Source organism: Pelodiscus sinensis, unplaced genomic scaffold, assembly GCF_049634645.1.
Source record: "Pelodiscus sinensis isolate JC-2024 unplaced genomic scaffold, ASM4963464v1 ctg89, whole genome shotgun sequence".
NCBI classification, from domain to species: Eukaryota; Metazoa; Chordata; order Testudines; family Trionychidae; genus Pelodiscus; species Pelodiscus sinensis.
Genome location: NW_027465862.1, coordinates 235,081 through 248,495, shown reverse-complemented (window position 1 = coordinate 248,495; position 13,415 = coordinate 235,081). Strand labels below are relative to the sequence as shown.

The 13,415-nt window shown below is 68.2% G+C and overlaps 1 protein-coding gene across 2 annotated transcripts in view; it reads right to left on the bottom strand.

Annotated features, from left to right (window-relative positions):
* The window catches only part of GCKR (glucokinase regulator), a 67,407-nt gene that overhangs the window by 37,632 nt on the left and 16,360 nt on the right, over positions 1-13,415 (bottom strand). For both annotated transcript variants that reach the window (XM_075915729.1, XM_075915730.1), the window contains exons 4-8: positions 9,605-9,673; positions 9,373-9,446; positions 4,928-4,994; positions 4,508-4,561; positions 2,517-2,611 (exon numbers count right to left, since the gene is read on the bottom strand). In XM_075915729.1, coding sequence (XP_075771844.1) covers positions 2,517-2,611; positions 4,508-4,561; positions 4,928-4,994; positions 9,373-9,446; positions 9,605-9,673 — 359 coding nt within the window. The remainder of the gene's footprint in view (positions 1-2,516; positions 2,612-4,507; positions 4,562-4,927; positions 4,995-9,372; positions 9,447-9,604; positions 9,674-13,415) is intronic.

The window sequence follows — 13,415 nt, the reverse complement described above, 5'->3', positions numbered from 1 at the left end:
TCCGGGGGTGGGGGTGGGGGTGTCGCGCCTATTTTCCAGGGGGGGTCGTGGCTATCTTCCGGGGGTGGGGGTGGGGGTGTCGCGCCTATTTTCCGGGGGGGGGTCGCGGCTATCTTCCAGGGGTGGGGGTGGGGGTGTCGCGCCTATTTTCCGGGGGGGGGGGTCGCGGCTATCTTCCCGGGGTGGGGGTGGGGGGTGTCGCGCCTATTTTCCGGGGGGGGGGTCGCGGCTATCTTCCAGGGGTGGGGGTGGGGGTGTCGCGCCTATTTTCCGGGGGCGGTCGTGGCTATCTTCCGGGGTGGGGGTGGGGGTGTTGCACCTATTTTTCGGGGGGGGGGTCGCGGCTACCTTCCGGGGGTGGGGGTGGGGGTGTCGCGCCTATTTTCCAGGGGGGGTCGTGGCTATCTTCCGGGGGTGGGGGTGGGGGTGTCGCGCCTATTTTCCGGGGGGGGGTCGCGGCTATCTTCCGGGGTGGGGGTGGGGGTGTCGCGCCTATTTTCTGGGGGGGGTCGCGGCTATCTTCCAGGGGTGGGGGTGGGGGTGGGGTGTCGCGCCTATTTTCCGGGGGGGGGGGTCGCGGCTATCTTCCAGGGGTGGGGGTGGGGGTGGGGGTGTCGCGCCTATTTTCCGGGGGGGGTCGCGGCTATCTTCCAGGGGTGGGGGTGGGGGTGGGGGTGTCGCGCCTATTTTCCGGGGGGGGTCGCGGCTATCTTCCAGGGTGGGGGAGGGGGTGTCGTGCCTATTTTCCGGGGGGGGTCGCGGCTATCTTCCAGGGTGGGGGAAGGGGGTGTCGTGCCTATTTTCCGGGGGGGGTCGCGGCTATCTTCCAGGGGTGGGGGTGGGGGTGTCGCGCCTATTTTCCGGGGGGGGGGTCGCGGCTCTCTTCCGGGGTGGGGGTGTTGCGCCTATTTTCCGGGGGGGGTCGCGGCTATCTTCCAGGGGTGGGGGTGGGGGTGTTGCACCTATTTTTCGGGGGGGGGGTCGCGGCTATCTTCCGGGGTGGGGGTGGGGGTGTTGCACCTATTTTTCGGGGGGGGGGTCGCGGCTATCTTCCGGGGGTGGGGGTGGGGGTGTCGCGCCTATTTTCCGGGGGGGGGCGCGGCTATCTTCCGGGGGTGGGGGTGGGGGTGTTGCGCCTATTTTCCGGGGGGGGTCACGGCTATCTTCCGGGGTGGGGGTGGGGGTGTTGCGCCTATTTTCCGGGGGGGGGGGCGCGGCTATCTTCCGGGGGTGGGGGTGGGGGTGTCGCGCCTATTTTCCGGGGGGGGTCACGGCTATCTTCCGGGGTGGGGGTGGGGGTGTCGCGCCTATTTTCCGGGGGGGGTCGCGGCTATCTTCCCGGGGTGGGGGTGGGGGTGTCGCGCCTATTTTCCGGGGGGGGTCACGGCTATCTTCCGGGGTGGGGGTGGGGGTGTTGCGCCTATTTTCCGGGGGGGGTCGCGGCTATCTTCCGGGGGTGGGGGTGGGGGTGTCGCGCCTATTTTCCGGGGGGGGTCGTGGCTATCTTCCCGGGGTGGGGGTGGGGGTGTCGCGCCTATTTTCCCGGGGGGGTCGCGGCTATCTTCCCGGGGTGGGGGTGGGGGTGTCGCGCCTATTTTCCGGGGGGGGTCGCGGCTATCTTCCGGGGGTGGGGGTGGGGGTGTCGCGCCTATTTTCCGGGGGGGGTCGCAGCTATCTTCCCGGGGTGGGGGTGGGGGTGTCGCGCCTATTTTCCGGGGGGGGTCGCGGCTATCTTCCCGGGGTGGGGGTGGGGGTGTCGCGCCTATTTTCCGGGGGGGGTCGTGGCTATCTTCCCGGGGTGGGGGTGGGGGTGTCGCGCCTATTTTCCGGGGGGGGTCGCGGCTATCTTCCGGGGGTGGGGGTGGGGGTGTCGCGCCTATTTTCCGGGGGGGGTCGCGGCTATCTTCCAGGGGTGGGGGTGGGGGTGTCGCGCCTATTTTCCGGGGGGGGTCGCGGCTATCTTCCCGGGGTGGGGGTGGGGGTGTCGTGCCTATTTTCCGGGGGGGGTCGCGGCTATCTTCCCGGGGTGGGGGTGGGGGTGTCGCGCCTATTTTCCGGGGGGGGTCGCGGCTATCTTCCAGGGGTCGCGGCGTTGTGATTCGGACCGGCTGGTATTTTCTTTTCCTGGCTTGGTGCCTGACATAGGCGCAGCGGGGTCGGGGAGCACCGGTGGGCTCATTTTTTACACTCGAAGACTTGGCATCAGCAGCCGCCACTTCCTGGCGCTGCCTCTGGCAGTAGCCGCCGCGGTGCCAGGGCCGGGCCCGGAAGCCTTGCTCGGTGCCCACGGTCGCGCTCCTGGCCACGCCTGGAGGCAGGAGGGCATTGGCGGCCACAGGAGCCCCAGCGGCCCTTCCGCGAGAGCCACGCCTCACCCTGCGGGCTGACCGGACGCTCTGCACCAGCCTGGCGCTGCAGCAGCAGGGAGAGGTCTGGCCGCCCAGGGCGGTGGGTGTGGGGCAGCACTGGGGGCGGAGCAGCGCGTCTCGCGTCCCGGCTCCCGCGCTGGCTGTTACCTGGCCATGCTGACGGGGTTGAATCCCACCAGGACAGGCAGGAAGACTTCCAGGTTGTTCATGCAGAAGTCCAGCTGCCCTGCCACAAAGGGGGCCTGCAGCAGATGGAGCCCGTGAGACCCTCCCCCACTCACCCCAAGGAGCCGAGTCTCCCTGCCTGCCGCCCAACGGGACACAGGCTGCCACACCCCCACGCTGAGCACCTGGCAAGTGCCCACGGCAGGTCCCTGCTGAGCTCCCCTCCCGTGCCTGGACTGCGGCTGGCACCCGCTCCGGTCGCCCCTTCTGTGAGCACATCAGGGTCCCACCTCCCCTGCCGGGCCCCCCTTGCACCCACTGCCCCTGACGGGTCCCCCTTCTGCCCTCCCTGGCCCTGCTGGGCATCCCATCTGCACCCACTGGCCCTGACAGGCTCCCCCTGCACCCCTGATCCTGGCAGGCACCCCCTCTGCACCCTCTGGCTCCGCTGGGCACCCCCTCTGCACCCCCCAACCCTGCTGAGTACCCCCTCTGCACCCCCCAACCCTGCTGAGTATCCCCTCTGCACCCCCTGGCTCCACTGGGCACCCCCTCTGCACCCCCCAACACTGCTGAGTATCCCCTCTGCACCCCCTGGCTCCGCTGGGCACCCCCTCGGCACCCCCCCAACCCTGCTGAGTATCCCCTCTGCACCCTCTGGCTCCGCTGGGCACCCCCTCTGCACCCTCTGGCTCCGCTGGGCACCCCCTCTGCACCCCCCAACCCTGCTGAGTACCCCCTCTGCACCCCCTGGCTCCACTGGGCACCCCTCTGCACCCCCCAACCCTGCTGAGTACCCCCTCTGCACCCCCTGGCTCCGCTGGGCACCCCCTCTGCACCCCCCAACCCTGCTGAGTATCCCCTCTGCACCCCCTGGCTCCGCTGGGCACCCCCTCTGCACCCCCCAACCCTGCTGAGTATCCCCTCTGCACCCCCTGGCTCCGCTGGGCACCCCCTCGGCACCCCCCCAACCCTGCTGAGTATCCCCTCTGCACCCCCTGCCTCCGCTGGGCACCCCCTCTGCACCCCCCAACCCTGCTGAATATCCCCTCTGCACTCCCTGGCTCCGCTGGGCACCCCCTCTGCACCCCCCAACCCTGCTGAATATCCCCTCTGCACCTCCTGGCTCCGCTGGGCACCCCCTCTGCACCCCCCAACCCTGCTGAATATCCCCTCTGCACCCCCTGGCTCCGCTGGGCACCCCCTCTGCACCCCCCAACCCTGCTGAATATCCCCTCTGCACCTCCTGGCTCCGCTGGGCACCCCCTCTGCACCCCCCAACCCTGCTGAGTATCCCCTCTGCACCCCCTGGCTCCGCTGGGCACCCCTCTGCACCCCCCAACCCTGCTGAGTATCCCCTCTGCACCCCCTGGCTCCGCTGGGCACCCCCTCTGCACCCCCCAACCCTGCTGAGTATCCCCTCTGCACCCCCTGGCTCCGCTGGGCACCCCCTCTGCACCCCCCAACCCTGCTGAGTATCCCCTCTGCACCCCCTGCCTCCGCTGGGCACCCCCTCTGCACCCCCCAACCCTGCTGAGTATCCCCTCTGCACCCCCTGCCTCCGCTGGGCACCCCCTCTGCACCCCCCAACCCTGCTGAGTATCCCCTCTGCACCCCCTGGCTCCGCTGGGCACCCCCTCTGCACCCTCTGGCTCCGCTGGGCACCCCCTCTGTACTCCCCAACCCTGCTGAGTACCCCCTCTGCACCCTCTGGCCCTGCCAGGTGCCCCCTCTGCACCCCCTGGCTCCGCTGGGCACCCCCTCTGCACCCTCTGGCCCTGCCAGGTGCCCCCTCTGCACCACCCATCCTGGCAGGCCCTCCCCATACTCTTAATCCTGGTAAGCCCCCTCTGCACCCTCCAACCATGCCAGGTGCCCCCCTCTGCACCCCCTGACCTTGGCAGGCCCCGTTCTGCACCTCCCCATGTGTCCCAGGCGCCACTGTGAAGCTGCCATAATGGGCTGGTGCTTACCGATAACCCACAAGAGATGCCAAGGAAAACGACTTTCCTCTTCCCCTCGCAGACCTGGGGGCGGGAGGGGGAGCTCAGCACCGTGCCGGGGCAGCGGGAAGACGCTGGAGCCGTTCCGGCCCCTCGCTGTGCCGGCCTGGCAGGCGCCTGTGGAGCTGGTGGGTTCTGCGCCGTGTCCCGGCCACTGCCCCAATTGTCCCCAGTGACACCAATCCCTCCCTGGCATGTGGCTGTCCCAAGGGGGAGCCCTGCCCCCGTTCGCTGGCTCCTTCTGCCACCTGGCTCAGGCCCATCTCCTGGAAAACCACCATGAGCCCCCCCGGGAAGCCGCTCCCTGAGACGCCGAGCCGGAGACCCACAAGGGGGCCGCTTGCCAGGCCCGAGAGCGGCCGGCGTCTCTCCTTCCCAGGCCGACCTCACCTTGCGCAGCTCCTGGACACCCAGCAGGGCACGGTCCTCCAGCGCCTCCTGGGACATCACCAGGGACCTGCACGAGAAACACCCGGGTTCGGCCACGCCCAGCCACGCCCAGCCAGCTCCCTTACCCGTCCCCGTCCACACAGAGCCGGCCGGGCCCACGCGCCTTCCCAGGCCACGTGTGGGGAGAGCAGGAAAACCCCCCAACCCCGACTGGCAGCCGGCCGGGCCCAGGCCACGTGTGGGGAGAGCAGGAGAACCCCCCCCCCAGCCCTGACTGGCAGCCAGCCGGGCCCAGGCCACGCGTGGGGAGAGCAGGAGAACCCCCCCCCAGCCCTGACTGGCAGCCAGCCGGGCCCACGCGCCTTCCCAGGCCACATGTGGGGAGAGCAGGAGAGTCCCCCAGCCCCGACTGGCAGCCGGCCGGGCCCAGGCCACGCGTGGGGAGAGCAGGAGAACCACCCAGCCCCGACTGGCAGCCGGCCGGGCCCAGACCACGTGTGGGGAGAGCAGGAGAACCCCCCCCAACCCCGACTGGCAGCCGGCTGGGCCCAGGCCACGCGTGGGGAGAGCAGGAGAACCCCCCCCAACCCCGACTGGCAGCCGGCCGGGCCCAGGCCACGCGTGGGGAGAGCAGGAGAACCCCCCAGCCCCGACTAGCAGCCGGCCGGGCCCAGGCCACGTCTAGGGAGAGCAGGAGAACCCCCCCCCAGTCCCGACGCAGCCGGCTGGGCCCAGGCCACGCGTGGGGAGAACAGGAGAACCCCCCCCCCCAGCCCTGACTGGCAGCCGGCTGGGCCCAGGCCACGTGTGGGGAGAGCAGGAGAACCCCCCCCCAGCCCCGACTGGCAGCCAGCCGGGCCCAGGCCACGTCTAGGGAGAGCAGGAGAACCCCCCCCCAGTCCCGACGCAGCCGGCTGGGCCCAGGCCACGCGTGGGGAGAACAGGAGAACCCCCCCCCATCCCTGACTGGCAGCCGGCCAGGCCCAGGCCACGCGTGGGGAGAACAGGAGAACTCCCTCCAGCCCCGACTGGCAGCCGGCCGGGCCCAGGCCACGTGTGGGGAGAGCAGGAGGACCCCCCCCAGGCCCGACTGGCAGCCGGCCGGGCCCAGGCCAAGCGTGGGGAGAGCAGGAGAACCCCCCCCAGTCCCGACTGGCAGCCGGCTGGGCCCAGGCCACGCGTGGGGAGAGCAGTAGAACCCCCCAGCCCCGACTAGCAGCCGGCCGGGCCCAGGCCACGTCTAGGGAGAGCAGGAGAACCCCCCCCCAGTCCCGACGCAGCCGGCCGGGCCCAGGCCACGCGTGGGGAGAACAGGAGAACCCCCCCCCCCCAGCCCTGACTGGCAGCCGGCTGGGCCCAGGCCACGTGTGGGGAGAGCAGGAGAACCCCCCCCCAGCCCCGACTGGCAGCCAGCCGGGCCCAGGCCACGTCTAGGGAGAGCAGGAGAACCCCCCCCCAGTCCCGACGCAGCCGGCTGGGCCCAGGCCACGCGTGGGGAGAACAGGAGAACCCCCCCCCATCCCTGACTGGCAGCCGGCCAGGCCCAGGCCACGCGTGGGGAGAACAGGAGAACTCCCTCCAGCCCCGACTGGCAGCCGGCCGGGCCCAGGCCACGTGTGGGGAGAGCAGGAGGACCCCCCCCCAGCCCCGACGCAGCTGGCCGGGCTTAGGCCACGCGTGGGGAGAGCAGGAGAACCCCCCCCCAGACCCGACGCAGCTGGCCGGGCCCAGGCCACGCGTGGGGAGAGCAGGAGGACCCCCCCCAGCCCCGACTGGCAGCCGGCCGGGCCCAGGCCACGCGTGGGGAGAGCAGGAGAACCCCCCCCAGCCCCGACTGGCAGCCAGCCGGGCCTAGGCCACGCGTGGGGAGAGCAGGAGAACCCCCCCCCCAGACCCGACGCAGCTGGCCGGGCCTAGGCCACGCGTGGGGAGAGCAGGAGAACCCCCCCAACTCCGACTGGCAGCCGGCCGGGCCCAGGCCACGCGTGGGGAGAGCAGGAGGACCCCCCCCATCCCTGACTGGCAGCCGGCCGGGCCCAGGCCACGCGTGGGGAGAGCAGGAGGACCCCCCCAGCCCCACCTGGCAGCCGGCCGGGCCCAGGCCACGCGTGGGGAGAGCAGGAGAACCCCCCAGCCCCGACTGGCAGCTGGCCGGGCCCAGGCCACGCGTGGGGAGAGCAGGAGAACCCCCCAGCCCTGACTGGCAGCCGGCCGGGCCCAGGCCACGCGTGGGGAGAGCAGGAGAACCCCCCCCAGTCCCGACTGGCAGCTGGCCGGGCCCAGGCCACGCGTGGGGAGAGCAGGAGAACCCCCCAGCCCCGACTGGCAGCTGGCCGGGCCCAGGCCACGCGTGGGGAGAGCAGGAGAACCCCCCAGCCCTGACTGGCAGCCGGCTGGGCCCAGGCCACGCGTGGGGAGAACAGGAGAACCCCCCCCCTCAGCCCTGACTGGCAGCCGGCTGGGCCCAGGCCACGTGTGGGGAGAGCAGGAGAACCCCCCCCCCACAGCCCCGACTGGCAGCCGGCCGGGCCCAGGCCACGTCTAGGGAGAGCAGGAGAACCCCCCCCAGTCCCGACGCAGCCGGCTGGGCCCAGGCCACGCGTGGGGAGAACAGGAGAACCCCCCCCCATCCCTGACTGGCAGCCGGCCGGGCCCAGGCCACGCGTGGGGAGAGCAGGAGAACTCCCTCCAGCCCCGACTGGCAGCCGGCCGGGCCCAGGCCACGTGTGGGGAGAGCAGGAGGACCCCCCCCAGCCCCGACTGGCAGCCGGCCGGGCCCAGGCCACGCGTGGGGAGAGCAGGAGAACCCCCCCCAGCCCCGACTGGCAGCCGGCTGGGCCTAGGCCACGCGTGGGGAGAGCAGGAGAACCCCCCCAGCCCCGACTGGCAGCCGGCCAGGCCCAGGCCACGCGTGGGGAGAGCAGGAGAACCCCCCCCCAGACCCGACGCAGCTGGCCGGGCCCAGGCCACGCGTGGGGAGAGCAGGAGAACCCCCCCAACTCCGACTGGCAGCCGGCCAGGCCCAGGCCACGCGTGGGGAGAGCAGGAGAACCCCCCCCCAGACCCGACGCAGCTGGCCGGGCCCAGGCCACGCGTGGGGAGAGCAGGAGAACCCCCCCAACTCCGACTGGCAGCCGGCCGGGCCCAGGCCACGCGTGGGGAGAGCAGGAGAACCCCCCCCCAGACCCGACGCAGCTGGCCGGGCCCAGGCCACGCGTGGGGAGAGCAGGAGAACCTCCCAGCCCCGACTGGCAGCCGGCCGGGCCCAGGCCACGTGTGGGGAGAGCAGGAGGACCCCCCCCAGCCCCGACTGGCAGCCGGCCGGGCCCAGGCCACGCGTGGGGAGAGCAGGAGAACCCCCCCCCAGACCCGACGCAGCTGGCCGGGCCCAGGCCACGCGTGGGGAGAGCAGGAGAACCCCCCCAACTCCGACTGGCAGCCGGCCAGGCCCAGGCCACGCGTGGGGAGAGCAGGAGAACCCCCCCCCAGACCCGACGCAGCTGGCCGGGCCCAGGCCACGCGTGGGGAGAGCAGGAGAACCCCCCCAACTCCGACTGGCAGCCGGCCGGGCCCAGGCCACGCGTGGGGAGAGCAGGAGAACCCCCCCCCAGACCCGACGCAGCCGGCCGGGCCCAGGCCACGCGTGGGGAGAGCAGGAGGACCCCCCCCAACCCCGACTGGCAGCCGGCCGGGCCCAGGCCACGCGTGGGGAGAGCAGGAGAACCCCCCAGCCCCGACTGGCAGCTGGCCGGGCCCAGGCCACGCGTGGGGAGAGCAGGAGAACCCCCCCCCAGACCCGACGCAGCTGGCCGGGCCCAGGCCACGCGTGGGGAGAGCAGGAGGACCCCCCCCAGCCCCGACTGGCAGCCGGCCGGGCCCAGGCCACGCGTGGGGAGAGCAGGAGGACCCCCCCCAACCCCGACTGGCAGCCGGCCGGGCCCAGGCCACGCGTGGGGAGAGCAGGAGAACCCCCCAGCCCCGACTGGCAGCTGGCCGGGCCCAGGCCACGCGTGGGGAGAGCAGGAGAACCCCCCAGCCCCGACTGGCAGCCGGCCGGGCCCAGGCCACGCGTGGGGAGAGCAGGAGAACCTCCCAGCCCCGACTGGCAGCCGGCCGGGCCCAGGCCACGTGTGGGGAGAGCAGGAGGACCCCCCCCAGCCCCGACTGGCAGCCGGCCGGGCCCAGGCCACGCGTGGGGAGAGCAGGAGAACCCCCCCAGACCCGATGCAGCCGGCTGGGCCCAGGCCACGCGTGGGGAGAGCAGGAGAACCTGCTCCCTGCCCTGTCCTCGTTCCAGGGGTCCCAGTCGAACCCCCGCCCAGGTTCTCAGCCCCCATTGCCCTGTGCCAGCCGGCGAGCCCAGCTGTGGTCTCCGAGGGGCGCAGGAGCAGGGCTCTGGTGTCGCGGGGCCAGCAGCGAGGCTGCGTCCCGGGCCCGTCCCTTACCTGTCGCCCCCCGCGATGATGTACGTGTAGCGGGGCTGCTGGCCAAGCCCCTTCAGCAGCTTGTTGAAGGACCCCTGAGGGGAGAGAGAGGAGGGCGCTAGCGGCAGGCCACAGAGCCGGCCCGCCTGCGAGGGGGGGACCAGCCCGAGGCAGCCGGAGGCCCCCAGGCAGAGCGGCTGGAGCTGCCCCGGACCAGGAACTCCCGGTGCCGCGAGGATCGGGCGCTACTCACGGCGATGAGGAAGGCCAGCCGGCCCGAGGTGCCCCCGCCGCTCAGCACGATGAGGGTGTTGTCGGGGTCCTGCGGAGCCGAGGGCGACAGGTGATGGGGCAGGGTCCCGGCTCCTCAGAGCGGCCGGAGGCCACAGTGGGCTCCCGGAGGGCTGCGGCGGCCTTTGAGAGCAGCGTTGAGACCGCCTTTCCTTTCACCTCAGGCCTCCCAGCCCCCCGGCACCCCAGCGCGTGCACCCGCTGGCTGCTGTGGGGAGCCCAGAGGAAGAGCTCCCGACCTGCTGCACTCCGGCTTTGGGACAGCAGCACGTTCCCTGTGCCAAGACACCTCTTCCTTCATTATGCCCGGGGCCGTCCCCTGCTCCCCGGCTCTGCACCACATCTCACTGCACCATCCTGCACCTCCCCTCACTGCATCATACCTCGCTGCACCTCACCTCACCTCACCATGCTGCACTTCACCTCACTGCACCACACCTCACTGCACCATGCTGGACCACACTGCACTGCACCACACCACACTGCACCATCCTACAGCTCCCCTCACTGCATCATACCTCGCTGCACCTCACCTCACCTCACCTCACCATGCTGCACTTCACCTCACTGCACCACATCTCACTGCACCATCCTGCACCTCCCCTCACTGCATCATACCTCGCTGCACCTCACCTCACCTCACCATGCTGCACTTCACCTCACTGCACCACACCTCACTGCACCATGCTGGACCACACTGCACTGCACCACACCACACTGCACCATCCTACAGCTCCCCTCACTGCATCATACCTCGCTGCACCTCACCTCACCTCACCATGCTGCACTTCACCTCACTGCACCACATCTCACTGCACCATCCTGCACCTCCCCTCACTGCATCATACCTCGCTGCACCTCACCTCACCTCACCATGCTGCACTTCACCTCACTGCACCACACTTCACTGCACCATGCTGGACCACACTGCACTGCACCACACCACACTGCACCATCCTACAGCTCCACTCACTGCATCATACCTCACTGCACCTCACCTCACCATGCTGCACTTCACCTCACCGCACCACACCTCACTGCACCATGCTGGACCACACTGCACTGCACCACACCACACTGCACCATCCTACAGCTCCCCTCACTGCATCATACCTCGCCACACCTCACCTCACCTCCCTCACCATGCTGCACTTCACCTCACCGCACCACACCTCACTGCACCATGCTGGACCACACTGCACTGCACCACACTACACTGCACCATCCTACAGCTCCCCTCACTGCATCATACCTCACTGCACCTCACCTCACCTCACCATGCTGGACCACACTTCACTGCACCACACCACACTGCACCATCCTACAGCTCCCCTCACTGCATCATACCTCACTGCACCTCACCTCACCTCACCATGCTGCACTTCACCTCACTGCACCACACTTCACTGCACCATGCTGGACCACACTGCACTGCACCACACCACACTGCACCATCCTACAGCTCCCCTCACTGCATCATACCTCACTGCACCTCACCTCACCTCACCATGCTGCACTTCACCTCACTGCACCACACTTCACTGCACCACACCACACTGCACCATCCTACACCTCCCCTCATTGCATCATACCTCACTGCACCTCACCTCACCTCACCATGCTGCACTTCACCTCACTGCACCACATCTCACTGCACTGTGCTGCACCTCCCCTCACTGCATCATACCTCGCCGCACCTCACCTCACCTCCCTCACCATGCTGCACTTCACCTCACCGCACCACACCTCACTGCACCATGATGGACCACACTGCACTGCACCACACCACACTGCACCATCCTACAGCTCCCCTCACTGCATCATACCTCACTGCACCTCACCTCACCTCACCATGCTGCACTTCACCTCACTGCACCACATCTCACTGCACTGTGCTGCACCTCCCCTCACTGCATCATACCTCGCCGCACCTCACCTCACCTCCCTCACCATGCTGCACTTCACCTCACCGCACCACACCTCACTGCACCATGCTGGACCACACTGCACTGCACCACACCACACTGCACCATCCTACACCTCCCCTCATTGCATCATACCTCGCTGCACCTCACCTCACCGCACCATGCTGCACTTCACCTCACCGCACCACACCACACTGCACTGCACCATGCTGAACCTCACCTCACCTCACCTCATAGCACCGTGTTGCACCTCACCTCACTACACCACACCTCACTGTACCATGCTGCATTTCCCCTCACTGCATCATAACTCGCCGCACCTCACCTCACCTCCCTCACCATGCTGCACTTCACCTCACCGCACCACACTTCACTGCACCATCCTGCACCTCCCCTCACTGCATCATACCTTGCTGCACCTCACCTCACCATGCTGCACTTCACCTCACTGCACCACACCACACTGCACCATCCTACACCTCCCCTCACTGCATCATACCTCATTGCACCTCACCTCACCTCACCTCACCTCACCTCACCATGCTGCACTTCACCTCACCACACCACATGGCACCATGCTGCGCTACACTATTCTGCACCAAAGCTCACTGCACCATTCCTCACTTCACCTCACTGCACCAAGGTGCTCTATACCACACTGCACTACACCTCACTGCACAATATCTTAGTGCACCATGATGTTCTTCACCTTACTGCACCAAAACTCACTGCACCATGCTGCTCCATACCATCAGGGCCAAATTAAGGGGGGGGGGGGGGCTAGTCGGGCAGCTGCCTGGGGCGCCAACCTATGGGGGGCACCTGATGGCAGCTGTAAGGGGTGCCACGCGCCTGGCTGTACAGCGCCCCTTAGAGCTGCCATCAGGCGCCGCGTGCCTGATTGCAGCTGTAAGGTGCACAGCACGCTGGGGGGCGGGGCCACGTATGCGCCATGAGCCTGGGGGCGGAGCTGGACATGCGTCACGTGCCCGGGGCGGAGCCACACATGCATTGCGCACCCGCTGCCTGGGGTGCAGGAATGGCTCGAGCCAGCCCTGCATACCATAATGCACCATACCTCACTGCACCATGCTGCACTTCACCTCACTGCACCACGTAAGAACGGCCATACTAGGTCATATCATCAGTCCATCTAGCCCAGTGTCCTGTCTGCCAACAGCAGCCAATGCCAGATGCCCCAGAGGCAGGTGATCCCTCTCCTGTCATTCATTTCCAGACAAACAAAGGCTAGGGACACCATCCCTGCCCAGCCTGGCCAACAGCCATTGATGGACTGAACCTCCAGGAATCTATCTAGCTCTCTTTTGAACCCTGTTGAAATCCTAGATTTTACCACATCCTCTGGCGAGGAGTTCCACAGGTTGACTGTGCGCTGCGTGAAGAAAAACTTCCTTTGGTTTGTTCTAAACCTGCTGCCTGTTCATTTCATTTGGTGACCTCTAGTTCTTATATTATGGGAACAAGTAAATAACTTTTCCTTATTCGCTTTTTCCACCCGTCATGATTTTATCACCAATCACCTCTATCATATCCCCCCTTTTCATATCCTCTTTTCTAAGCTGAGAAGTCCTAGTCTTTTTAATCTCTCTTCATATAGGGCCTCTTCCAAACCACTCATCATTTTTTTTGCCCTTTTCTGAACCTTTTTCTATGCCAATCTATCTTTTTTGAGATGAGGCGACCACATCTGTACAGTATTCAAGCTGTGGGCGTACTGTGGATTTATAGAGCAGCAATAAGATATTCTCTGTCTTCTTCTCTATCCCTTTTTAAATGATTCCTAACAATCTATGTGCGTTTTTGACTGCCGCTGCACACTGAGGCTAC